This window comes from Pelecanus crispus, chromosome 8 (assembly GCF_030463565.1).
Source record: "Pelecanus crispus isolate bPelCri1 chromosome 8, bPelCri1.pri, whole genome shotgun sequence".
NCBI classification, from domain to species: Eukaryota; Metazoa; Chordata; class Aves; order Pelecaniformes; family Pelecanidae; genus Pelecanus; species Pelecanus crispus.
This window is the reverse complement of record NC_134650.1, coordinates 32,025,943-32,053,780: the sequence shown is the minus strand read 5'-3', so window position 1 is coordinate 32,053,780 and position 27,838 is coordinate 32,025,943. Positions and strand designations below refer to the sequence as shown.

At 39.3% G+C, this 27,838-nt stretch overlaps 1 protein-coding gene across 1 annotated transcript in view; it reads left to right on the top strand.

The window, feature by feature from the left end:
- NKD1 (NKD inhibitor of Wnt signaling pathway 1) overlaps positions 1-25,258 on the top strand; it is a 112,387-nt gene extending 87,129 nt beyond the window's left edge. The window contains exons 5-10 of the mRNA XM_075715729.1: positions 5,248-5,354; positions 7,968-8,063; positions 16,762-16,909; positions 17,956-18,040; positions 23,806-23,936; positions 24,684-25,258. Of these exons, the coding sequence (XP_075571844.1) occupies positions 5,248-5,354; positions 7,968-8,063; positions 16,762-16,909; positions 17,956-18,040; positions 23,806-23,936; positions 24,684-25,258 (1,142 nt within the window). The remainder of the gene's footprint in view (positions 1-5,247; positions 5,355-7,967; positions 8,064-16,761; positions 16,910-17,955; positions 18,041-23,805; positions 23,937-24,683) is intronic.
- The last annotated feature ends 2,580 nt before the right edge of the window (positions 25,259-27,838 follow it).

Below are 27,838 nucleotides of genomic sequence, written 5' to 3'. Positions count from 1 at the left end.
ACTGAGCTTGGTTGGACCAGCTCTTTGACGCTCAATTCCACCAGTCCGATACTGCTACTGAAGTTCAGTTTGAGCTGTTACAGAAGTTCTTATGACTTCATCTCCTTGTCTTGATATGTCTATGCACTTTTTAATTTTCCTTTTATCCTACTCCCCCACAGGTCTCAGGTTCTAGTGTGTGGTTTGTTGTTTTTCCCCACGTACAAATAATTCTGTCCCTTTGTTTCTGATAGTAGTTTTAAAGAATTGCAGTGGAATCCAGTCTATCCAACTTGAGGGAAAGGCTAATAATACTTCACTTCAAAGGGTTTGGTTTCATGTATGCCAGATGCTAACTTTCATAGGTGGCATTTTTGTCAATTCTCCAATTTTACCTTTACTCTGCTTTCTCTCAAAAACTACACAGTAAGGACCCTGACATTAAGATAATAGTCACTGGTAATGTCCAGTCATAATTTATCACTGTGGAATTGCATAGCTTCTCCCATAGTTCTGCTTTCTGAGTTAAGGCCCTGTGATCCATCACATACCTTTTGGAATGGCTGTCATCCCAAAGAGGCTCTGAAGTAGTTCATCTTTAGCCTGAGTTCTCCTAACTGCTGTGCAAATTTGGACTTGGTAGCTGTAACTGAGACCCGAACATTCATCAGAGTTGCATCCTTTTTTGTTTCTGGCCACAAGATCCTCTTAATCCATCTGATTAAAATGCTCAGTACAATTGAAAAACAGAGTGAAGCTGTCCTTACTTTGAGAATGAAGATCATTTGTTAAAGAGCACGGTGCTTTGCTTGAATGAATCTGAAATGACAAGCCACCTGAGGGAGGGTGAAAGTTTAAAGGAAGTTCTCAACCTGACTGCAGCTGTATTTTGGCTCTCTGTTCCTCCCCCCCACCCCCTTATTCTCAGATGCAGGGTGGAGGTGAGTGAAGAATGGTTTGGCCGTCTGAAGCTTAGTATTCTATGCTCATTCAATACATGCAGCACAGCAATCAGTTTTACCTCATTTCTGGGATTTTTTTGGTGATTCCTAAGGAGCAGTTGGAATTATTACCCCCTTCTTTCCTTAGGAATGAATAAACCCCGGAAAAAAAGACATAATTATTCACGGATGAGTCTTAATACCTTTAAACTGGTGTTCATTCTCTCCTTCTCTTCCTCCCCCACCTCATTTATGAGCAATTGGGTGGTAGTAATTAACAATCTTAGAGAGAAACATCTGCTAGTACACTTAAGCCAGTCAGTTTGTTTTTCATGAAAGAATGGTATTTCACAATTTTTCCAAGTTAATATTTTTCCTTTATTGTCTTTCCAATTTCAAATATTGTCCAGACGCATTTTTATAGTGTCTTAAGGTTATAGAAGTGAATACAAGACCATTAATAATGAACAAGAAAAGAGAACATCGTAAAGAAAACATATGCAGTATTTCAATTCATGAAACATTCTGTTAGGGAACATTGTTTTTGAGAGCATATGGTTATTCCCATGAGAAGCAATAAATATATTTTTTTTTACTTTTTTTTTTTCCCCCCCTCCAGTTGTGGATTCCCACAACAAGGGTAGGTTTCTCTGTATATTCATATATAGAGAACATTTTCTTTGTCAGGACTTGTTATCTGAGTTGGGAGGTAAGTAAGTATTTTTGCACAGATGATATATTGTACGTGGACCTATTTCTGATGGCCTAGACTTTGGAAACACAAGTCTATTAATTCTCCACACTTCTTTGAGATAGCAATCTTGTCTGGTCTAGTTTAGTATCATTGGCAGAGCTGAAAGGAAGTTCACATTGTGAATATATCTGAACCTTGGCATGTGGCTCACTGGTAGATCTCTGTTTACAGGCTGCCAGTTTTAACTGTCCCAAGCAGACATGCTCATTTTATTTATAAGTAGGTTCAGCATGTATTTGTATCCTTCATGAAATTGAGCGCATATCAATAGTCAAAACTAAGTATAGAAACAAGATACCAAACACTTACCCTTCTCTTCTCAGACAAAACAGTCGTACTCCAGTATGTATTTTTAAATGTTCATTGGGTTTGGATAAGGCGCACAAGGATATATGCACAGACACATTATTTGATCACTCGCAAATATTATTTTAATACCTCCATATTCCCCTTTAAAGTTTCCTCGTTTAGATTTCATTTTGCTTTGCTGAATGAAACTTGACATCAGGATGAGATCACCAGATTTCCCCATTTCATCTGAGCTCCAAAATGAGTAACTGATTTCAAAGGATAATTCCCTGGAGCAGCAAAGCCAATGAGTTCTTCAGATCAAAGGTCAGCGAAGCTTAAAGAGGATAATTTCTGGCATACAGTATTTAAACTCTCTCAAGGAGTGTACTGCAAGATGTATCCCCTCCTTCTCCAATAGATGAACCCTTGTTTTTTGAGAAGACTAATTTGTCAGAGCACATTTTTTCCTCTGTTACATAAATTATACATTAAAGTGAAAACTTCCTATCTGAACACAGACACTGTGCATCCAGAAAGGTTACTAAACATGCCAGTGGAAGTGCTGTTCCTGAAACCAGAAGGTAACTCTGTGCTGTTCCTCTCTGAAGCACACTGTGGACTGGGGAACTCTGGTGCTCTTTGCACACGCCAGCAGCTTTCAGCACAGTGCAAAAGCGTGGTGGTGGAAGGGAGAGAATGCTCTGTAAGACACCTCATTTTGACGGAAAAACCCAACAAAGAGTATTGGGGCAGGGAATAGTCACTGTGTGCTGGATCTGCTCCTCAGTGCTCTCAGCCTAATGTTTTTTGCCATGCCGATGTCATTTGGGATGCTATCCCTTAACAGACAAAAGACCACTGTAGAAGGCTTTCGGCCATTATGTACCTTTATACATTTAAAAGTATGTGTGATAACAGGGGTGGATTTTTTTTTTCAGTTGGTTGTCCACTGTTCCAATGAAGCTAGGGGTCATACCAGCCCAGCTTTCATTTATTTCACATTCCCTAGAGTGAGATTGTGAGGGATTGCAAAAGCCCCTCATGCAAATGATTCTACCAAGCTTAGAACCATTCGAACCATTCGAACCATTCGTGTGAGAAACAATCACTGGTACACAGGAGCCACTGAAAATCAAGGGGCATATTTGATAGTTATGAAGAACCACTGTCAATATAACTGTCCTTGTTACGAAGGCCCATGTTACCTTTTCATTTCATGTTGGTTTTAGAAGGAAACAACAAGGCTGGTCTAAGGTAGGCAACCAAATGTTGTCTTTTGTTTTATGGGGGTCTTTTTGTGGCCTTAGTTTTGAACTTTCAGGAACATGGAGTTGTATTTATGGACAAAGTGAGTATAAAGCAAATGACCCTTTTTCAGATATACCTCAGAGTTCTGTATAAGTAATATTTATCTTAATATGTGCCTTCATTATGATAGACACTATACAAAAACCTAAGAAACAGTCCCTGTTCATCTGATAACACCAGGTTAAAAGGACAAGGGAAGAAACTGCTGTGAAGTGAGCTTTCTCTTCTTCCAGCTGACCTTCCTGCTTAGCTTATGTTTGGTGTAGGGAATCCTAACATGGCTTGGAGTAGAAATCAAAGTGTATCAGTGTATGAGTATATGTATAATAAACTCCATTCCTACTTGCATTTGTACAATGCAAATTACATGTGCGTGTTGGGAAGCTGATGTTAGTATAACATCAAAACTGCAAATAACTATCAAAGTCAGGAAATCCAAAGGTTTGGGTTTCTGCCTCACTCCCCCTTTCTTTCCTGCACATCCAGACTCTTTTATAGTATACCACAGTTTTGAAAACAAAAAAAAAAAGAAGTAATACAATAGTGTTAAATCTAAGCAAATAAATAAGACTAGAAAATGTGATATATATTGCAGTGTGTCAATGTGAATGTTGTGGCAGAAATCTTAGCTTTTGGAATTACTGGGAGTATAAAGCTATGGTAAGGGTAGATTTTTTTTTTTAAGCTAATTGTTCTATTTAAATGAGAAAGAAAATGCTGAAAAATGACTAATATAACATCTTCATTTCTAGCATGTTAGAGTTTTCCTGGGAGAATGTTTGGGAGGCACCTCAGTAGTGCCGAACACCCGGAGAGCCACAGAGTAGACCCAGTTTGAAATGGGTTATCCTGAACTGGAGGGGATCATGTCTCCTTTTTTGTAAGGAATCTGACTTTGCTGAACTGGCACTTACATGAGATCTTACTTACAGAGGCATCCCCAAGAAATGGTTCCTACACCGCATTAGGATAAAGGCTTTGGGTAAATGCAAATGCTGCAGTGCAAGAGAAAAAATGCTAACTTTAAGACCCACATTCTCGCAATATCTTCTATTTTTGGGGGAGTAGGCAGGATTACTGCTATGCCTAATGAAGTGTGGGCATAACATTGGCAGAGGTATGTGGATGTATGAAAAAAATAATTTCTAAAAAGTTTGAGGGTAGGGTTAAAAAACCTGTTTATGTATGTTTTCATAACTCTAATGAATATAGAATTAATTTTCTTCGGACATAGAGTTTCATCATGTGCAAGGCTGAGTGCCTCTGCAGGAGCCAAAGGCACAGCTGCTAAGTTCCTGGGCATTTGTCTTTTAATCTACATGAGAAGTATACATATCTTTCTGTTATATATTTGATATATGTTATGATATGTTGTGATATATGTCTGACAGATGCTAATATTGATGCTTTTCATAAGTCCTGTTGAATTATGCAAGTGCATAATGTTTTAAATTGAAACTTAGGTGAAATATATTTTTTCATATATCCTTGAAAAAATGCAGCTTAACCTTTTTGGCAAGTAGAATTACCTTTCTGGAGGGTAGTAAGGTTTTTGTGTATTTGAAGAGGGAAATTGGAACAGGATGAGGACTTCATTTCAGCTTCATTACTTCATACACTGCTGATGAATGCAATGTGTTTTTGCAATATGTCACAAACTTTCAATATTTTGCAAATTATTCAACTTATTTACAGTAACAGTTCTGCTGATTTATATTCTCATAATACTGTGTTTGAACTTCCTGTGACTCTAGTGATGTTTGTAGGAGCGGCTGTGTACCAAAAGCTCTTGGTAGATTGTCTGCTGAAATTATCCCAGACGTGTAGTGAACACAAAAGGAAATCAAGTATAATGATCCTCTCATACAAGTTTGCTGAAATCAATTTCACCCTAAATATAAAGACAGATTTGCAAATATAAGACTACTTTGACATTTCCTTATAAGCATTTTTTCTTAAATACATTTTTTGCAGTGGCTTTGCCTCCAGAGAAGACAGATGGAGTTTGCAGTGGAGATGAAAAGAAGGCAGAAAAAGAAGGTGACACACGCACAGGTTCCAAGAAGCAACTGAAATTTGAAGTAAGTCCTCTGTATTTTAAAGTTTCACTGTGCTGACATAATTATGGTAGAAAAATAACCTGTGGACCAAACGGTGTCCTCTGATGCATGTATATAGCTCCCTATGATTGTAGTGGGTACAGGAGGAAGCAGAATTGGCACAAGTCAGTGTCTTGCTATTGGTGCTTCTGATGAGGTGATCAGTGAGATTTGTTTCCAGGTTTGGAGAGGATCACATGATGATCATGCCTCTGTAGGATCTGAAATGTATAGTAAGAAGAGGCATTCCATTTAACCCTTTATCTATGATGCTTTCATTAGTAATTTATTATGCCAGCTACCATGTTCTCAAATCTTTAGACTGACTTTCATGGACTATTGGACTTGATTAAATCTGCCTAGTGTAAAAGATGTTTGTGAAAGCTTCCTTAACCATCAGTCTTCTGTGCCTGGGCTTCCGAAGTGAAATAACCCTGACCTGCTACCTGGGAAATCCATCTGATCACATGGCAGGAGGAAAAGGATCCTGGAGGGCAATGAGTCTGATGGTCTATTTCCTTGTAGACTTACAAACATCATAAAACTGCCAGATACTGTGTGTAGTTGGCAGGTTTTGTTTATATAGGGAGTGATTTAATAAATAGGAGTATTGAAACATGCTGTCATCTGGCTAGAGGGTTGTCTGTCTTGGTGAGGAGGAAGATACTCTGGTACCGGCAAGAAACAGCACGAATTTTCATCTCTCTGCACTCCAGCAGACATGGCAAACTTCTACCTTTCAGTGCTGTCAGCCTGTCACAGTAATGAGCTTTTCGTTCTTCAATTGTTATTTAAAAGAGCATGCAGCCACCTTGCAGCATGGCTTGAGTGTTCGTTTCCTTCTCTAGAGCAGGTTTAGTAGTCTGGTACGATTTTATTTTTTACTGTTTTAAGGCTGATTAAAAGGAGGTAGCTTTCCCATAGGCAGTTCAGGTGTTGCTAGGTGCTTGTGTGCCTTCTGGGGGGAGGTGACTTTTCCTGCCGTTTTTTTTTTTTTTTTTGCACAGCAATAACTCTTTTTCTAGGCACATTTTGTATTCTACCTTGAGCAGCAGACGTTTGCAGACAGGAAAGGCATGATAAGTTGCAATTAACAGTGCCTTGATATTTGAACGTTGGAGGACACCTGTCAACATGGTTGGTGCCAGAGTAGCTGGAACTCCACCGTACCGGCAAAGTCTGTGTTTGTTCCCAAGTAGTTCTTGGCATGCCATAAAGGTTAGCACTTGGTACTAGGCTCCATGACTAATGCAGGGAAGGTTGCCATGGCTCTTAACTAAGCAGAGCACATCCTCACATAAAGATGTTATGTTAGGCAATGTGGGACAGGGAAGTATTAATACGTGGCAAGAAACCAAGTATTGATATTTTTTTTCCCTTGTTCTACAAATGAAGGTTTTCCAGCTATGTACGCTAGGAGCTAAGAGATTGGTAAATGTTTCAAAGGTATAAAAGAATCAGAAACGCAAGTGTTGAGACAAGAGGTCTAAATCTGAGGTGGATGTGATTTGGCTTTTAAAGGTGCCGGGAATGTTTATGTAATATGAAACTGTGTTTCCACAGTAGAGTGTGGGGCACTTGGCAGCTTTCAGCCAGGCTTGTTACGACTGAGAGAGACTGCCTTTGAACTCGGCAGGGGACAGGGGGTACCGGTAACTGCTGTAGGGAATTGGTTTCAAGTCAGAAGATCAACCAGGTATTTTGAGCTCTATCATGCTGAAGCTATTTGGAGCTGTTTATTTTACTTGCATACAGTGGCTTTCATTTTAATTGCACTGTAACTTTTCTGTTTTGCCTTGTTGTGGCTCTGGATAATTCTGATTGCACAGGTCTTGAGAGAAAACAAACGATTTGCACCCAGGTGACTGGAGTCAGTCAAAGTGCATCCTTTGTTCTTGACTGAAGTCTTGGTTTTGGCTTGAGGATTTTTTTTTCCTTTAACAAATTGATTCTTTCAGGCTTTCCACAGATCACACTCTCAGTAACAAGCACAGTTAAAATAAGGACCAGGCGCTATTCCCAGGTCGCTCTTACCTGCCAGTTCCTAGGCAGGCTCCGTTGCAGGAGCTTCGGTGGCATGATGCTGTGCTGCACTAACTCTGACAACCTTTGGGTATCAAATATCTGTACCAAGGACAGGTCTCACTGGTGGGGATTTGTGCCATATATCTACTTTGTATTAATGACTTCTCCTGGCACTGTGGTGTACTGCCTCATTCTGCGAGTCTGTTTCTGTTATCTTTCTCTTCCGGAGTTAAGCAGAGTTTTCTTTCTCACTTTTTAGTGGGAAACCTTACTATATTTCAAGAGCTTCAGGGAGTAGTTTTCTTGTACCTTTTTGTGTTTTCTACAATAAAGTAGAAAGCATCTTGCAGATTCCCCGAAGTCTAACCCAAGGGAGTTAGGATTATCATGTGATTGTGATGCGACTCCTTCATTGTGGTGGACAGAGGCCTCCCTGGGACATACCCTGAAAGCTTCCTCCCGCAAGGGAGGGAGGAAGAAAGCAAGGAAGCAGCCTCCTTCTACAGAGAGTCTCCTCTGCAAACAGGCCTTTTGCTTCAGGTAATCAGCTGCTCTTTGCATGTTTCTTAGGAATTGCAATGTGATGTGTCTGTAGAGGAAGATAACAGGCAAGAATGGACCTTCACACTGTATGACTTTGATAACAACGGAAGAGTCACACGCGAGGTAAGCAAAGTACAGCTGCCCCTTTGTGTGCAGCGTTTGCTAACAAGAGAAGTGTTTTATAACAGGAACATTTTTTTCTTCTATGAAATAGAGGTGTCCTGCCAATTTAAACAGCAGTTTCCATGGACCCTTCCCGCCTAGAAACAATCCCACCAGTAGTTTACTGTTTTCAGATGTACTGTACCACTTCCTAAGCTGGTTGTTGTTTAATATCTGGGATTAGCCTTTAAAAAATAGTACTGGCATTTGAGGAGGAAAAATATCTGAAACAACTGAACAACTAAACACATTGTCAAAATAAACCCCTGCAAATGTATATTGTTCTGGCTTCTATCCTGCTTTTCAGAGTTAAGCTAACCAAATAGCAAGGTTGCTTTCTGACATTCTTTCCAGTAGGACTAACTATACTGTTCTGTTGTTTTCATGAATATTAGGCTGATCTCTGCCTTCTCCCTCCAAGTGTAAATAACATTGATGATACTTGCTGGAGGACCATAGTGAGTGGCTGTCAAAGCCTACCCATGTGTATTTTTTATTATCAGGATGTCTTTAAGTTGTATTTCCTGTGCAAATAAGAAGCCAAAGAAGTGGATGTATAGATTAGAATACAGTCCTTTTTCAGAATGATTTCTATCCAAATTGAATGATACTTCTTCTAGAAGAATGTCTTTTACTGAGATTTACTGCAATGGGCTGTCATTGATTTCTTTTGTGAGGTGTGTTTACTGACTCCTGAGCCTTCGGATAATCAGCTGAAAATTGACAGTTTTTGTTTCTCTTGGCTCTTACGCTGGTGTCTGTGAAAATTGCTGAGAACTGATTGAAATGAATAGGACAAATACGGAAAGCATAGTGGCCTTAGACACCAAATGAGGGCAGAAATTTTTCCTAGAAGACTGAAGCATCTCTTTTGACATTTGTGAACAAATTGCCAAATGTGGTGGTTGTTCAGGGTTTTTAACATGTATATGAACATCATTGCTAGGCTTTTTTTATTGTCTCTACTCTGATAGTGCTTTGAATAGTCAAATGAAATCTGTGCCCCTCATGCAAGAGAGTAAGTAGATGAAACGTTACAGGCCAAGTCCAGAGTTTCAAATGGGAAGACAAGATATATAGAGGGGTCAAGAAGAAGGGGGGGGGGGAAGTAGTATTGTATTTGTTTGCGTATGGGGAACAGAGACCAGAAAAATGAAATAATTTGCCCAAGGTCTCACAAGAACCTCGTGGCAGATTGAACCCAGATCTTTCAAGACCCAAGGCTAAGTCTTCATTACAAGATTATCGTGACTCTCAAAGAATAGGGGAAAAACACACAAAACCCAAACCCACACACATGGGTGTCCTTTACATTCAGGCATGGAATTCCCATTAATGTCAGTGGGAGTTCCATGTGCTGAATGTAACGAGAATATGCTTTTAAGTATGTATACAATAATTATTTGTGATTATGTGGTACACCAAAGAGCTTAATTTGACTGTACTTAGAGAATATGTTACAGCCAAATGCTAGCTCTCCCTGCTACAAGAGCAGACTGCAGCTTAACTGAAACCAAATCTGTGCAGGGATTGAAAATTATACTACTCTGAGGTCTGGGGGTTGCTATATTCAGGCTTGAACCTGTGCCAAAAAAAATTCTTTGAACCAAGGGACCAAATAGGTTGATAATTTTCAGCTCTTTACATGTGACCAAAGATAGAAACAAATAGGATGCACCATTGCAGAGTTTCCCGGTTATGTTACACACTTCTTTTGCAAGCTGTTCCAGTGCCATTTGTATAACCCATCTTGTTGGTTGTCTTCTGTTGAATCCAGATGCAATTTAAGAGTTGTTTGTGCAAGAATGACTAACGATAGCAGCTCATAGATAATCTTGGCCACAAAAGAGGAATTTCAGTCTCTTCGTATGACATGGAATTCCTTGTTCTATTAGCCCCTGAGACACTGGCAGTCAACACAGTGAGTGGGCGTGATACTATCGTTTGTTAAGCACCTCTGCTCCTGATCCGGCAAAGGACTTAACGATGGAGAACCTTAAACGTGTGAATAGTTTCAATTAAAATGAATGGAACACGTGCTTTGAGTTAAAAGTATGTGAAGCACATTGCTGGATCAGGGACAGAATAGACAGTCTGAGGAAGAGGGCTGATCTGTGCCAGTGCCATTTAGTGAGCTGATGAAAATGCTTTCAGAACCGGTCAGCTTTTCTAAACAAAAGTCCAGTGTTCTGGTGAGAAGAGCTTAGTGTGGACCTTTTCTCCTTCTTTGAAAATTTCACTTTAATGTCTCCTGGATTTATAGCCAGAAGTAACAGAGAGATGAAATTTCTTAAGTCACATTTCTATCTGTAGACCTTGAGGTGCTTTACAAAAAGGAGTCAGCCTTATCATTCTTGTTTTTCGTGTTGGAAAAGTGAGACACTGGAGGAGGAAGTGACTTGCCCACCCACATCCATTTTATTTGATTCAAAGTCATTGTGTTTAGAACATTGGACTTCATGTCCAGAGAGTTTCCAAAGGAATACACAGTGTTAAATTAAGTTTGTAAGAGACATGTAGGTGGGGTGCAATTTTACAAGTGGACTAAATGGTTTTTTCATTAAAATGTTTGAAAATTGTAAATAAGATTTAGTTACTGGATAAAAATTTCCCTTGGGTTTTACACAATGACAGATCACTGCAAGAGCATTCAAATTCCATCTTAGTGAAACTTCTTCTGGATCTTAACAACATCTTCAGAACTTAATACCGCTTTGATTTCCTCCTAGAGTCTATGTGACTTATTCTGTAGTCCTTATAATTAGAAATTCAGATCTAGTCGTGCTTCTTGAAGAGATACACACATTATGAAAGCATAATTATTGGGATGGCAAATTATAAAATTAGCATTACTGTATGTTATTAAACTACTGCTTTTTCTTCCATAGAAGGCGACCATTATTCTGTCCTTTTGGTGTAGTGAGAGATAACTTTTCCTACTCTAATATGTATATTACAAAACTTGCCTAATAATGTTTCTCTTCATTGCATAAGCCATAAGAGGACAATTCATTATGTACTGCAGGCCTTTTTAGAACTGACAGCTGCACTGTAATTATCTTCACACTGATATTTGTAATCGGACTTGAAACTTGGTAATTGAACTAATGTGTTTTGATCCATGAGGTTTTATATTGAGCGCTCTGAATGTAATTATACTTCATAAACACTAGCCTCCCCTCCCTTTCCCCCCCGCACCCTCCCACCCCAGTTAGTTCTTTCTTGGAAAATTGAGTTTCTTTGGTGAGTGACTTCACAGGAATAAGCACACAAGAAAGTTTCTTGTCAGGAGTAAAAAAATGGAATTTCTTCTAGACTAGTTGTTGAGTAGATAGCGAGTGACGCTCCTTTCAGGTTCCAAATAAGAATGATTCAAAAACATGTGTGATCAAACAAAGCTGATGTTGCAATAAAAACATCCTGCTGTATGTAAAAATCAGGCTACAAACAAAGTACAAATGAGACATTTGTACTTTTCTTTTTCTGAAGGAAAGGTAATGAACAGATACTGATGTTTCTCTTTATGCATTTTTAATGCTAAAAATGTTCTTTGTATCTTACATTAAATACCCAATTTTTCCTCTTCTGTTTATTTCTTTTCCTTTTCAGTTATTTTTGCTCATATCCTCTGTAATGAGTGAAAAGGTTTGAGGTTATTTCTGCATTCAGAACTCAGCACCAAGTCTTTGGCTTGGCGAAGGATACTGGCTTTTCTAGGGCTACCAATTATCAGCCTGACCCTTATCTTGAAATCTGCTGGTTTTCACTCTGTTTGTCAACATTGTATTAACTCATGATATAGAAGCAGCAATGGAACCAACAGATAGAGGAGTAGCACCTGTCTGTATCAGAGGGGCCATCATTTCAGCCATTAGATTTGGTGGATTTGTGCCAGAGAGAAATAGTAAGAGAAAATACGTCTTTCTCTTTTGGTTTTGTTGGGAGCCAAAGACATCTCTCCCAGACAAGTTGCAAAGAATCAAAGGGAATGTTTTCTTTCAGTGTTATTAAACTCAGTGGGGTTTTTTTGGTTTTTTTTTGTTTTTTTTTTTTAATTCTTGGTCTTTTTTGTTTGTTTTGTTTGTTTGTTAGTTTGTGTTGGTTTTTTGGTTTTGGTTTTTTTTTTTTTTGGTGCAAATGACTCATTCTGTTAAATTAATTCTGCTGGAAAAGCCTCTTAGTTTCCTTTACAGAATCTCTAGTTTGCTAACTAGTGCTATGATGATAAGCTACACTAATACTGGAAAAATAGGGATGTCCCTGTACCACTAATGTTCCTCAGAAGTAAAAAATTAAAACCTGGAATAGTGACTTTCTCAGTCACATGAGTTTGGTAAAGAGTGAAGAATACTTCAGTGTCATTTGTTCTTGTTTTTGCAGACCTGTTAGTTTCTCTGAAAGTTCTAAATTCCTGGTAATCTCCTACTGGAGATCTGTAAAGTATTCTGCAGATACATGTGTGAGTGCAGCATACATGTGTGGCCTTAACTGTTTGCTTTTTAGTATTTCTAATGCAGGTATTTCTGGCAATCTATTAAAGTTGCTCTTTTGTTGTATTAACTGCTTGATAAAAAAAAGGATGTGAAAAACATACAGATTAACGCTGTTAAATCCTTCAGCTCTGGAAAAACCAACTGTAGTGTTCAGTAGGCAAGACACAAATAAATCTGGGTATGGCGTGTGCTGGCTGTTTGGATACTACCCAGCAAGCATTTGCTTTCCTCTTTGAGGAAAATCATCATGGTTTCAGTTTTCTTACTTGATTAAACTGCTACCCCAGCAGAAATTCTGCACACTAGAAGCCCTTCAAAAGTTAGTAAGATTCATGCAGCCTACTTCCCCTCTAAATATAATACGTTTGCTATAAAGGAGAATTTTTTTTTTTTAATTATTTCTCTTTACCCATTTAATATACTAATTTAAAAATCCACAATGATTTTTAACTAGAAATGATTTAAAACTACATTTCAGTAAAAAAAACAAGCAAATGATATTTTTGGAAAAATGGGAAACACTGAAAAATCTGTTCCTGTTTATTTTTCATGTTAAAAGGGAAGAAGTTTGAGAAATGTGGGGTGAAACTTTGTGTGCGGGAAGTGCCAAGCAGCCTTAACCAAAGCAGTTCCACAATCATGTGACTAGTAAAAATCATAATCCATTGTGCAGAAAAGTTAGATTCTTTGGTAGGTGGTCTCTGAGACATACTGGTTGGTGTACCAGAAAAGAGGAAAATTTAACTAGCTTTTATTCTTGATTTTTGATGCTAAATTTCTTGAGGACACTGAAATGCACAAGTTGATGTGTAGAAGGTAAGGCTGTCTCAGTGGTTTTAGGCAGTTCTTTAAGGAATTTAAATGCATATAATATTTGGTGGGACAGCTTTCAAGGGGAACATAAATTCCCTCAGTCTCCTGGCAGGCTACTGGAAGATGAAAATTCTTTTGGGGGTAAATATAGACATAACTATAAAATACAAATTTTGTAACGTATATTTTAATGGTCTAGTGCTACTAATTTGACAAGAAGCCATTACCATATTAGCTTCCAAAAAAGGGCTGTGAGAAGGTAGTTTTAGTCACTGTTCCAAACTCGTTGACGAAGACCATTCCTACCAGATCAGTGCCTCAGGAATTTGTGTGTTATAATTGTGAAGCAATAACTGGAAAGCAACAGGAGGTTCAGGCTGCCTTGTAGCTGGTACCTACTCATGCAGGACCTTGGTAGGTAGCAAATGAGCCTAGCAGACTTGTTTGACCAAGTCAGAACTGTCAGTTTGCTAGAATTTCCAACCCCAAATTAGGATGACAAGTAAATGAGTCCTATAATAAAAATGTTGTTGTCGGTATTTAAAACATCAGCATAAGCATTAAGTGGTTACTTATGCATATCCCTGACCTCGATCTTGGTATATATCCAGTTTGACGACCACGTTCGTTCAGTGCCAGAATGCAGAGCAGTTCAGATTGTTGTGGAGGAAGCTGGGTATTAAACATGTAATGAAATGCACAGGCAGCAGAGCGTAAGGCCACAAGGTGTCCTGATACCTCTGTGCAGCCTCCTAAAACTGCTTGGAGCCTGGACATTAATTTGGGTTAATTCGGGCCTGTTTGGCTGAGAGATGTAAATTGCCCTGATGTGATATGTGCGTGTACATATTTCTGACTTGCCAAGTATGTGTCACACAAATGCTGCATCTGGCCTTCTTTGACAGTGTTTGGGAGTACTTTTTAAACTGCTGAGTCAAGTGGCTTGTTGAGAAAGACCCTCACAGAACACAAAGGGCAGATTGTATGCCAGTTAGCAAGTTAGACCTCATCACTGGAAAAAAATAATGTAAAAGGACAGTGGGAGTAAAGACTTTGCCTATTGAAGTTAAAATAGACTACATGGTCAGCTTGTAACAAACATCTGGTGTAGCTGAAAAAAGGAAGGAGGATGGATTATTGTGAATGAAAAGTTGATAATAACCTCTTGATAGTAGCCTTGTGTGGAAAGATGCCATGTTGGCTAACCAACACTTGTTAAGGAATGTATGGGAAGGGCTCCATTCACCAAAGTGCTGAGCGTATGAAGCCCTGTTCAGAATAAATACGGTGTTAAAGTATTCTGCTGAAGGGGGAAGGTTTGGCTTGTCGAGGTGTAGGATTATAGCACAAGGCTCCTAGAACATAATTTATGGAGGGTGTATAAAACAACACATATGTTTTGGTTTTCTGTCTATGTTCTTGCTTGGTTGGGTTTTTCTCATAGATGAAATAAAATTCCAGCCCTTCAAGCTGGCTGTCAGATACGGCTGTGTCTATTTAGCGGTCTGGCTAGGTTTCAAATTAGGGTGGAAGTGTGAGAAGGGAGATGTATTAAAGAGCTGTGAGGTGTCCACCAGATTGTCGCTGAGAAATCTTTCCCTCATTCAACCTTTAGGCGGTGGCTCTTGTCAAGAGGATGGAAAGCAGCTACTTGACATGGTAGTAACCGCCCATATATAGAGACTTGCAGCAATGGTAGAAAAAATATGTCAGTGGGGAAATAAAAGAGAGACTGCAAATTCTGCTCTCTTTTATGAATATGTTGTCTTGAACTCACAAGTCTGGAGAAATTCCACTGAGTGCAGAAAAGTTAGAGAGGGTACATGTTAAGACAAAGTCTGGACCCTTTAGGATTTAGTTATTCATTCTGCCTATTGAGCTGGAAAATCACCTACTGTAAAATCATTTGTCCTGGCCATAAGGTCAGTATTTCCCTAAATTCTGTGTGAGTAGAAATTAGTATTTCTGTGTCACCTTTAAAGCTGGTTAGGTAATGAGGACTGTGTGGTATATTGAGTACTAAAGTGCTAGGAACCATTAGGACATACTAAATTTCGAGCTGCTGTTGTTACAGGTGTGACCCCTGGGCAAAGGAAAAAATTGTAGAGGTTTTGAATTTTTATAGACCTGACTCTTAATCCTCAAAACCAGTTATACTTAGCAAAGGATGATTTAGGTACTTCCTTTGTGCTTGCAGGCATCTGGAAAGAGCTTAGGTACTAGGATAGATCAAGGAATAGGAAGACCAGCATGGATACATTCTCAGATGTACATTGAATGGGATCTTCATAGCCTGCAATGATCAGTATGCTTTGGCCTTAGGTTGTTGCCCAAGACCATTTTTGATGAAATCCCTTTGGGGAAAAGCAGTGGGCCGAGAGATCTCCTTTTCATCCTGGCAATTTAAGGTAGTACCCTATTTGAGCCTGGCTGGATTAGATCAACCTGAGAGACCTTAGAGCACCACCAGCAACTAAACAGTGTTTTTCCTGTCTGAAACAATTGGCTTATTAAAACTGGCTGGTGTTCTTTCTGATATAGCCAGACATGTAAGCATTTGTTCACATCCCATTGCCTTCAAAGAGATGCATGAAGAATGCTCTGTAATTAATGAGCATTAATGTAATTAATAAATCTCTGTAATAAAGAATGCTCTGTAATCCTGGCTGGATAATCTCTGCTGTTCAAAAATATAAGTTTAGAACTGGCTTGAATTTTTCAAAATAAGCTAGATCCCAATATGCATATGGTAGTGTGACATTCAAGCATCATTTATTTCCAGACCTGGGGTTTACAGTTCTGTCACTTCTCTTACTGGTTTCCCTCTATATAATCAACCATTTAACTAACCCAAGAAGTAGTAAGACTGTAACGTCCAAGATTTTCTTCAATTGCTGTATTTGTTTTGGTCATGTGAACTCAATTTTTAGTGCAGTATGAATGGTTTTTCCTGGGTTCTGTTGAAACTAAAGAAAAGAAAAGGCAGAACACAATTTTGCTGAATCACAGTTTGGGAAACCTGAATGCCTTGTGCTTTTATTATTGTTTTGATCTGGTTTGCCCCATTTCATAAATCTTACACCATTTGGTGAAGAATATGGATCTACTTGAATCATTCTCTTCTGTGTCTGTGATCTATATTACTGTCTATATTAGAAAAAATGGGGGTTAATGGAAGAGAGCAACGGATCTTGTAAGGTTCTGTGCAAGTTCAGCTCTTTTAAATTCAGTGACTTCTGAGGATATTTCAGCATCTAATAGTCCCAAGTCCGAAACAGTTATAAGTATCAAAGCTATAGGTTTCATACCATTTTCACAATAGTATGTCTTTTTGTGTTTCAACCCAACTATAGGATATTACCAGCTTGCTTCATACCATCTATGAGGTAGTTGATGCATCAGTAAACCATTCTCCTAGTTCCAGCAAAACTCTGCGAGTGAAACTTACTGTGGCACCAGATGGCAGCCAGAAGAAAAAGAGTATCTTGTTAAATCATACTGGTAAGGATGTGCAGTCCGCTGTTGGAAAAAATATGAAAAACTTCAAGAATCCCCTAAAAATCCGTCTTCATATTTTGTTACTACAAATAAATGTATGCTTAAAGGCAAATAATTCTGTGGGTATTTTAGACCCCCTGAACCTGTTTTAAGATCTCAGGTGCAAAATTGTCTCTTCTCCTTTCAGTGTCTGTTCAGCAAATTAGGGTTCCCTCTCCTGACTGCTTGTTTTCTCTTGGCAGCAGCAATAACCTGTATGTTGTGTAATTGTCTTTGTGTACTGCAAGGCAGGTTTAAGACCTTTTCAACTTGTACCACCTTAACTCTGCTGATATTACAGTGCTCAGTTTGTGTGGAAACACGTGTAGTGGTATAAAACGTTTTTTGCAAGTGCACAGCTGTCACTGCTGCTGGATAAGAATAAACAATTAAGCATAAGTAACCTTTATGAATCTATGCATAAAAATAGCACATTTTTCAGTACTGGCAGAGTCCGCCATTACAAAATAGCTTATACTCTGATGGCCTGTTCACCTTATATTCACTCTAATAATAGTTGTATCAGCATAATTACTTCAGTAGATAAAGTAGTACTAAATTAAAATACTTAAAAGGATTTAAAGTAATACTTCAGTAGAAGATGTGGGCACCTTATCCAAAAGGAGGCCCTCGTTACCTCAGTTTTAATATATACATCCACTCAGTCAAGTGCAGTCATAAGCAAATCTGCACTGCTGGGGAGCTATGCGATGCATTAGTACAGCATCAAGCTCCACACTACCAAGCTCTCCTAAGGGACAGGTATATTAGTGTGAATGTGGCTCCATTTAACCTGCCGCATGGCTTGCAGCCTAACCCTGACTAACGTCCTACAGTCAAGGTTATGTCTGCCTAAAATCTGTCGTGTGGACAAAAGCACTTTTGAGAAGGTTACATGAAATGATACATTACATCTTGATCTACTGACAAGAAAAAATGTATTTGCGTGTTAGTTATGCTGATCAGCGAGGACGGTAATGTGAGAATAATGTACTTTCTCTTGTTGGCAGATTTGCAGAGTGCCAGGCATAGAGCTGAAAGCAAAGCTAATGAAGAAGTAAGAAGCTCTGAGAAGAAACAGCGGGCTTCTCTCAGGTAAGGGGAAAGAACCCTGTCTTCTGACAGGCACTGGGTACCTCTGAGGAAACATCAACCACTGATTTCTTGCTTGCTTGCTTTATTTTTAAAAATTATGTTAAAATAGAGGAACTACAGGATTTTTCACTGTGGAACCTCAGCAGATTCCGTGGGTGGATACTTCGTATATTAAAACGAAAAAGCAAATCTGTAGCACCCATTACTCAAATTTTCTTCTTCTGTTGGTTCTTTGGAGGACATGCAGTGTCTTTTTTGATGCCATCTGCCAATATTGTGCCTACTAGTGGAGTTTATTGCACAGCCTTTTGGCTAAAAGTGTCTTAAAACCTTTTCATCTGTTTCATCAGCATCATCAAACTGCCTGGCCGAAAAGGACCTGGGGGTGCTGGTTGACAGCCAGCTGAACATGAGCCAGCAGTGTGCCCAGGGGGCCACGAAGGCCAACAGCAATCTGGCCTGTGTCAGGAATAGTGTGGCCAGCAGGAGCAGGGAGGTGATTGTCCCCCTGTACTTGGCGCTGGTGAGGCTGCACCTGGAATACTGTGTCCAGTTTTGGGCCCCTCAGTACAAGAAAGACATTGAGGTGCTGGAGCGTGTCCAGACAAGGGCAACGAAGCTGGTGAAGGGTCTGGAGCACAGGCCTGATGAGGAGCGGCTGAGGGAACTGGGGTTGTTTAGTCTGGAGAAGAGGAGGCTGAGGGGAGACCTTATCGCTCTCTACAACTACCTGAAAGGAGGTTGTAGTGAGGTGGATGTTGGGCTCTTCTCCCAAGTAATTAGCAATAGGACAAGAGGAAATGGGCTTAAGCTGCGCCAGGGGAGGTTTAGGTTGGATATTGTGAAAAATTTCTTCACGGAAAGAGTAGTCAGGCATTGGAACAGGCTGCCCAGAGAGGTGGTGGAGTCACCATCCCTGGAAGTGTTCAAAAAACGGGTAGACGTGGCACACTGGGACATGGTTTAGTATACTCTACCCTTAATTGGTTTAATTGGTTTAGTGTGGACTTGGTAATGTTAGGTTAATGGTTGGACTGGATGATCTTAAAGGTCTTTTCCAACCTAAACAATTCTATGATTCTGTGATTCTATCTTCCTAGAGGTCAGACCCCCTTCCTTTCTCTGTCCTCCTTCCAGCCCATCTTTTTCACTGGTCAACTCAGTTAGCTCCAAGCTTTATTAAGTCAATCTTGTTTACCAGGTCATAACCAGACCTGATTCTCCTTACCACCTTTCCTCCTAAAGGAAGCAGCTTTGGGCTGGCACTGGATACAGTACCTAGCAGAAGGAGGAAAGAAGGGAGCTCGCAGCAGAGCAGCAGACAATCAGCTTTCAGCAAGTGGTCTACACAGGCTATGTTCCGCAGAGTAAGCGACAAGCAAGAGCTTCCAGCACGCTGCCCACTCCATGCTCCATTCTGCTGGGGTGGTTCTGGCTTACAGCAACTGTGGGGTGGCTCAAATCCACTTACAAAGTGTGTTTGTACATTTGGTAGGAGAAGTAAATTCATCTCTTTCTTACCTCACAGGGACTTATCAGAGTGGCCATCTCTGCTGACTCCCACCTGCCAGAAACCATGCTTCCCTGCTCCCACATCAGCTTTAGGTCAACTTCTCCCTTACAGAATTAGTTATTAGGTAGTATCCATGTAGGAATTAGCCTGCTTGCTTAGAACCAATCCATTTAATGTAATCTTGCAGGGAAATTGGGAGAATTTAATTTATCTTTTCTTTTTTTCCATAAGTTTCAGAATACATTTCACCACTTGAAAGAATACCTGTCTGTTGTCTTTCAGTGGAATCCAGCCTGTGTGACTCAGAGTGCATCCATTTCCCATAAAGCATAAGCACAGTGGTTTCTTTTATGAAGAGTTGCAGGTACACTTGCAGCCATCTACAGATTAGATAAAAAATGGTTTTTCATTCTTCCCTAACAGAATGTACAATTTTATTTTGGATGCCAGTCTGGAACAGGCCTTTTTCCTCTGAGAATGTGTAATCATGTGTATCTACCCTGTTATCATGACTTCTGCCTACCTGATAGATATTACCTGCACTGAACTCCAGAGTATGTGATAATAATTTGCAATGTATTTTTCAAGTATTAAAATTTTTTACAGCTAAAAAAAGATGTTAATCTCTCAGTCACATGTAGGTGTGCTATTCCTTTTCTGAATTTGGTATTTTAATGGATAGAAAACCAAATCAAAAGCAGATAATTTTGATGCATTTTAATTTAGATCAGTTGCTCCAAACAGGTCATCTTGGTGTGTAGGTTTGATCTGTTTTAGGATTTTATATTTCACACTAAGGCAGAGGGAAGCGTTTGCTGAAATGCTACAGTAATGACATTGAAGCATTAGTTGCATTTGTTTCTTCAGCTGCAAATTAAAAAAAAAAAATAAAAATCCACTTCTGGCTTTCATTGGATTTAGGGTTATTTGTCCAAGTACATAATAAATTTATCAGGAGAAGGAGCATTCAGTCTTATTAAAAATGACAACAAAACAGTGCCTCCCTTTTTTGGATAGAATAAAAATGCTAGTGAGTTGTCCCAGTGAGCAAATCCCAGTACAATCAGATTTCAGATTAAAAGACTAAAATGACTTCTAATCTTCTGTTAGCAACTCTCTACAAAATCTTCTGTGAATTAAAGAATACTCTGTGGTTTTGCTTGCTGGCCTAGAGGTGGTGTTCAGATTCCCTCTGCCCATTAGCAAAGGTTTGCCCTGTGTGAATTTAATGGACTATTTTTGTTTGATAATCTGCTGCAAAAAATCCCCTTTAGTTTAAAGTCCCCCTTCCATCCACCTTAAAGACCTGGTTTTGCAAATGTAGTGGTTTTACGAACAGCAGCCATTTCCACTTAAATCCACAGTCACAGGCATCAAATGTTGGGGCAGAATCCTGGCTCTGCTGCATTTGTCTTTCGCATCCCTTTGGTTAGAGGCTTCCTAGACAGAACAAATCTATATCTTGAGCTGAGCAGATCAGCATCAGACAACTGTCAGCATCTGACAGTTTTTTGCATTTCATTAAACGTGGACAGGACAAAGAATGTCCTGTCCACGCTGTGTATGTTGCAGGGATGTTTGTGCACTCTGGCCAAATTGCTAATCTTCAGGAAAGCTCCCTGAGGCTCATATTGGAATCTCACGATATTAATGCAGAGCCTTCCCCTTTGAAAGCAGCAATGAGGACTTGAGAAGTGCACACATTTCGCAAATTCAATCACTTAGGAGTTCTAGGCAAGATGTGATTAATATTCAAGATAAAATGGATAGAAATGTTTCTATCCTGAAGGTGGGAGATAGATGGGTTAGATTTTTCATCTGCTGGAAGCTACAGGCAGGAATTTTCACCTGTAGGGCTAGTACAAGTATCCAGATCAAGTAGCTAGACTCAGAGACAGCTTGCCTGGCAAGAGTAGTACAAATGGATGGTGGAAGAGCACTGGCAGGCAACTTTGTGGATTGGGTATCTTCATGCCATTCTAGTTTATATTTCATTTAGTGCAACAGGGAAAATAGGATGCACATCAGCCTCTAAAACATCTTCCTTTTACCCACAGATACACATTCTCACTCTCTTTTTTTTCTGCTTAAGTGATTTCTCCCTGACTGCTTTAAACTCTATGTTATCAGTGAGCATAGCTTTCAGGAAATGTCCTTGCATTTTTCTACCCTGTGCTCTGTCACTGCCCTAGTCCCCTTACCTACTATATTGCTGTGTGCTTATTGCTGTCAGGATGATACTCCAGTGTGGGAGGCTTAGAAAGGGCTTTCATACACTCTACAAACACTTAAGCAGATGCCTTTTTTTATTAAAAAACAAACCAAAAACCAGTAACAATACTGTATATTTTTACACACTGTGCTTGATGCATGGCTGATGCATGCCTGTGTCTTCCCATGTGTACGCAGGAGAGCATTGTGGGGCTGGATGCCGGACGTTTCAGTTCTCAGAAGTACTTAAGTTCTCTTTGACAGTGGAGCACATCTCTCATCAGCATATAATTGCTTCACTGAGTATATTTGCATGAATATTGCTGAACGTCATCTTGCATGTAAGAAAGCTATTAGAATGCAGGGCTGTGGCAGTACTGGTGTAGTTTTTCTTCACTGTCTTGATGAGAGATGGAATTTATTACAGTAACAAAAAAACATGTTCCCTGTTCACTTAGTTTTCAACAGACAGTGCTGTATACAGTGTTGCTTAATTGTGTTGGATCACACCCAATGGTGTTTTCTCTGGGTTAACTGTGCACTGTCTTCAGCACATATGTGCAACTCCCAATGGCTTCTGTAGGCAGTTCATGCTTGGCAACTTCAGTTAACCAGGTTCTAGCCCCAGAGATCTTTTATGTTGACCTGCTGAAGTGTAACAACCTGTAAAGGTGTGTCTGAGGCAGGAAAGGTACCGAGTTGGCTATGTATCCAAAAAAAAAAAAAAAAAAAAAAGAATATCTGGACATTCCCTCTTTTTTGACAGTACCCCATGTCTCTTCTGGAGTTCAAAGCTGACTCAGAGTCTTTAAAGCTTACCTGCTTTCCAGGCAGACTCTCCTCCATTCAGGAGACTCTACCTCTATCAAAGTAGAGCAAAAACGATCTTCCAGGTAGGTCAAGTCTTGTGACTTTTATCAAAGAAACTGTAGACCTGTGTCTGACAGAGACACAGGGGACTCAGTTCTGTAATGTCCCTGAACAATACTACCCTAAGACCAGGAAAGCAGTTTGTGCCAAAGCTCAGTGGGATCAGCAGCCTCTGGAAACCTGGAAATGTGTTAATAGACTAAAAGTGGAGTACTGGGCACCGTACAGTACAGAGCCCATATTTAGCAACTGGTGTAGGATACAAGGTCAAATTCTGGTCTTAGGTTGACATCAGTGCAATCACACAGAGAAAGAGCAAAGCCTATCTTGTGGTCTTGGAGACTGAGCTATCTGAATGACAGGCAGTGACTTAAGAGTTTTCTGCTTATCCTGTTTGTTATATTGAAAATGTTGTTCATATCTGCAGACATCCATTTCAATTGCTGAACTAAATTGTTCGGTATTATGGGCTACAATACTGTAAACCTCTGCCTGATTTTTTTTCTGCCTTATAAATGAGTGGTATTTCAGATATTCATTCTCAGGAAATAGTTCTGCTATAAATAAAATTGCAAAGCTGAGCTGAGCAGGAAAAGGAGTCAAGATTCTGAAGCCAGCGGCTGGTCTGACCTTGTTAATTGTATTTTGGAAAGCAGCAGTTATCTCTGGGTATCCTACTAGTGCCTTCTCTTCTTGGGCTCTCTCTAGCTACTACACCTGTGTTGTTGCCTGTGTTTCTGAAGCAGATACACATGAATGTTTATCTGACACAAGGCTTACCCCAGCGCTTCCTGATAGCGGTGGGAACAGTCATGAATCAAACAGCAGGCTTTCTTTGGCATGTCCAAATTAGAGAATCAGTTGAATGGTTTGGCCCTAAGAAAGAATGTAATAAATCCTAGGAGCATTTTATTTGTTTTTGCATGTGTGATGCAATTTGAAAGCCTCCTTTTCTCTGCAACATCAGGGTCAATTTATATGATGAGGGGAAAGAACAGTCAGTTCAGGCCTATCGACTTAGCAAATCTGGTCATCCAGAATTTCAAGCGTTTGTTGTTTCTTTGTGAGCAACTCCTGTCACTTCAAAGGGGCCATTAGTTGTTGGTTTGCAGATGGTAATAACAACTTTAAAGAAGTTCTGCTGAATTGTAATTTTGCTTCCTGCTGACAGATATCACCAGAGTGAGAACAATCCAGAGCAAAGTGGGTGCTATCGTCATTGTGTTGATGAGAACATTGAAAGGAGAAACCACTATTTGGATCTTGCAGGAATAGAAAACTACACATCAAAGTTTGGGCCAGGTAATTTGGTAATTTATGTTGCAACCTTTTCGTCTTTTCTTTCTTCAGTTGTATGTTCCATATCAGGGGCAGTGAATTGTGAACCTTTTGTGATTTGTGGAAGGAATAGGACTGTGTGAATACTGCAAGATAATTACTGGTGAATGTGGTATCACAATGGAGTGGCTAATGTGCTGCAAGCCTGCTTTGAAGCACTTGTTTGTGTAGCTAGACTTGGAGGTGAGCCTAGGAGAACAATCTTTACATCAAAATTATTAAGTTTAGTCTATGGGTGAGGCGAGGACTGATTTTTGGATGTTGGAGCTTGTTCCCAAGATGATAGCAGCACATGTTTTCTACTCACTACTGACCCAAAAATCAGAGAATGTGGGTTCATACCTCGAATTTTGGCTTCTGTCTCAAATTAAAGGGATTTGGATTTCCTCCCTTTCCCTGTCCTCTGCCAAGGTTTTACTATTCCACTCGCAGTTATTTTGGTGAATTTCAGATAGATGATGACCAAGACAAGGTAATGTAAAGACTTTTATATGCGTGCGCTCGCACATGCTCTTTTATATAGGTATGTATATTTGTGTGTGTATTATTTACTAGTCAGAATTATTAAACGTAATTAAACTAGACAGCTATAATTGTATTCACTTCCTTAGGAAAAATTCACTGTGCCAATAATGCTATCCCTGCCAACTGCATGCTACTAATTAAAAACTTTGAAATACTAGATGAGTAACTCAGCTTGTTATTTCCTAGGATCTCCTCCAGCAGCTCAAAAACATGACCCACCAAGCAGAGTTGTGAATCAGACTAGATCCCGTTCTCATGAACCTGAAACCTTCCATGCTCACCATAGGAAATCCCAGGTGGTGGATCCAAGCCACATCAATCTAGCTGAGAATTCGTATGCCAAGATTGCAGAAATCCAACAGAGGCTCCGGAACCAGGACTCAAACAAGCACTTTGTGAGGTCTCCCAAGGCCCAGGGCAAAAATGTTGCCCCTGTGCATCCTGGAAGGGCAGTAAGAAATAAACCTTTTCAAGGGGTGCCCATACCAGTGGCTTCCCCAAGTGCACGGGTGGGCCAGAATCTTCCTTACCTCCCCTTGCAATCTCAACAGGTTCACAAGAAGCATAAGCAGAGGGCAAAGGAGAATCACCAAATGTGCAAAACCTTCCAGTCTCCAGGGACAGTTGTAGAAAAGGAACATGTGAGAGACCTGCCCACAGTCATTTTATATGAAGGCCAAGTTGGACAAATGATACAAAGACATGAACACCACCACCACCACGAGCACCACCACCACTACCATCACTTCTACCAGACATAGAAGAGATCCCACCAACATCCTCCAAGAATCATCCCATATGAAGGAAATGTGTTCTTGTGATACCAGAACTAAGGCATTACTATGATTAATGTTGTTACTCCATTAATATTCAGCTAGCATATATTTTAGAGGTTATATGGAACTCTTGAAACTTACCCTATTTATATGTTGTGGAACTGCATAGCTTACTTAAACACCTTGTGGATTTTGTTTTTAAAGTGGCTTGTAAACCAGCAAACAGCCATAGCTTTTTGAGCTGTGATTTAATACAGGTCGTCAACGCACTTCTTTACAAGTACTACTTCATTGTAGTAGGAAAGATACTTCAGACACTATTGCAGACATCTAGCTTACCACTCTGCTGTATGTCGGCTGATCGCACACAAGCCTTTTATCAGGGGAGCAATGTTCGAAGGGTTGGACTCCAGAGATACTCAGAATAACAGAAAATACAAACAGCTGCTACCTCTAGTATTATTCAGATTTTATTTTCTTTTTATTGATTGTAATGTGCTACAGGGGAGATTTTAATATACTGCATTCATGTAGCCTGTTTGTGTTCACATCCTTTCAAATTATCTTAATAATTACAAGGAAATACTAGCTATACTTGTCAACAGAGCTACATTTGTACAATGATTTTCTTGGAGATTCTTCACTGACACAAGTACAGTCTGTTATATACTGGGTAATATTTAAATATACTACTTTTATTTTTGGTTTTTCTCTTGCTTACTCTCCATTCTGTTTGGGGTAACCATTTGAAAAGAGGAGGATGTGAAATGGGGTTTTCAAAAGTATCACTAGACTTTAGTGCTTGGGCCATAAGTATCATTCATGGGGGTTTGAGGAGAAGAGGGGTTGTTTGGGAGTATTGTTTTGTTTAAATCCACAGTTCTTTGTTTTGAGAAAGAATTGAGGAAAATATACTTTCTCACTTTAAATGTTGGCAAATATATATAAAATATAAAATATAAATATATATATATAAATATGCACACTCTCAGGTACATTTTGTTGTGTTTTAGAAATCTGTGGTTTGAATATTAACATTATAATTTCTTTTCCCACAACAGAGACTTTTTAGAAACATGCCATGGCATTTTCTTAGGTGCCTCCAATTTAAATTCCCCCAGCACCTACCAATATGTGCTTCTCCCGTTCTAGAGACAATTCAACATCTAAAAAAAAAAAATCATTCACAATCATTCTGGCCTCTTCTACTTTTTCTGTATCAAAGGGCTTCCATTCCATGAAGGAGAATGAGACCATACTCACAAGACCTTACTGGCTGCTGAGAAATTTGAAGGTCAAAAGCAAATTGGAAAAGTGAAAAAAAGGGTCGGTACATTCAAGTTTTATTTTCTGTGGGGCAGATTTATAATACATTCAGTTGGGTTTTGTACAGATCACCATTTTGCACGTAGGAAGTGACTGAAAAACACCTACATTGCTTTTGGAACATTAGAGAACTTGTCACATAAAAACGTAATTGTTCTATAAAGATATTTGCTTTTGGTTTCAATTATTTTAAATGTTGTGGTATTTTGTCTATAGTATATATTGTAAAATGTAACTATCCCACATTGTTATAAGCCCTTTATGATTAGGGTATTTTTTTTCTGACTAGAGTTTTGATCAGTCCAAAACGGGGTATTACCTTATTGCTGACCAGTTTTAGAGGGATGTTGTCCTTTCTAAGAACATGGAGACATCAACTTTTAAAGAAAAGTGGAATGCCTTGCCTTCTTGTGGAATTGGAATGGAATCACTGCTTCGTGGTAATTAGGTCCATTTCTTGTCTCCCTGGATCAGCAGTTGTTTAGACTTACTGTCCTCTTTAAAAAAATCTGGTTTATTTGATTTTATTTTTTTTTAGCTGTCAACAGCAAGTTCTGTTAAATCTAACAAAATGTTTTTAAAATGTGTTTGATCTGTGTGACAACTATACTGTTCTGTTTATTTTTAAAATTCCTAAAGTCCAAAAATATTTATATGCAGAATTTCCTGTATTGAAAATATGAAAAGGCCACAAATTTGGTTAGTTACCACTGAGTTGTTCTAGTCTAAGCCTTTTTTGCTGCTTGTGTATCATTCTTTTTCAATGTATATATAATTATGGACTGCAAAAAAACACAAAAGGCATTTATATGTCTAGTAGAAGGAATAAGCTTATTTATATTATAGTGTTAACAAAGTCTGATGTATTCAAGTGACGTACGTTATACCGCATGCAAACACACAAGTGTACATTCCATCTAAGAAGGGATGCCATGCTATTTGTTTTGAAGATGTAAAGCTGTTCTCTTTTCAGCAGAGCATGTGCCAGAAAGGCTGGGAGATGGGAATTGTTTCTTAGTCAATTTTTTTTAATGCAGATTGTTGCTGAAAACCAGAAAACATTCTGGAAAACTAGAGTGTTTTCAGAACTGTGGGCTTCTCTAAGAAAGGGCAGCAAAGGGGCATAAATGCTCTTCCACCCAAAGATATTTTGCTGGAAAAGATAACAGCACCAATAACAAAATCCCATCTGACTGAAAAGTGTGCAGTACTAGCTGTGCCAAGTGAACTCTGAAATGT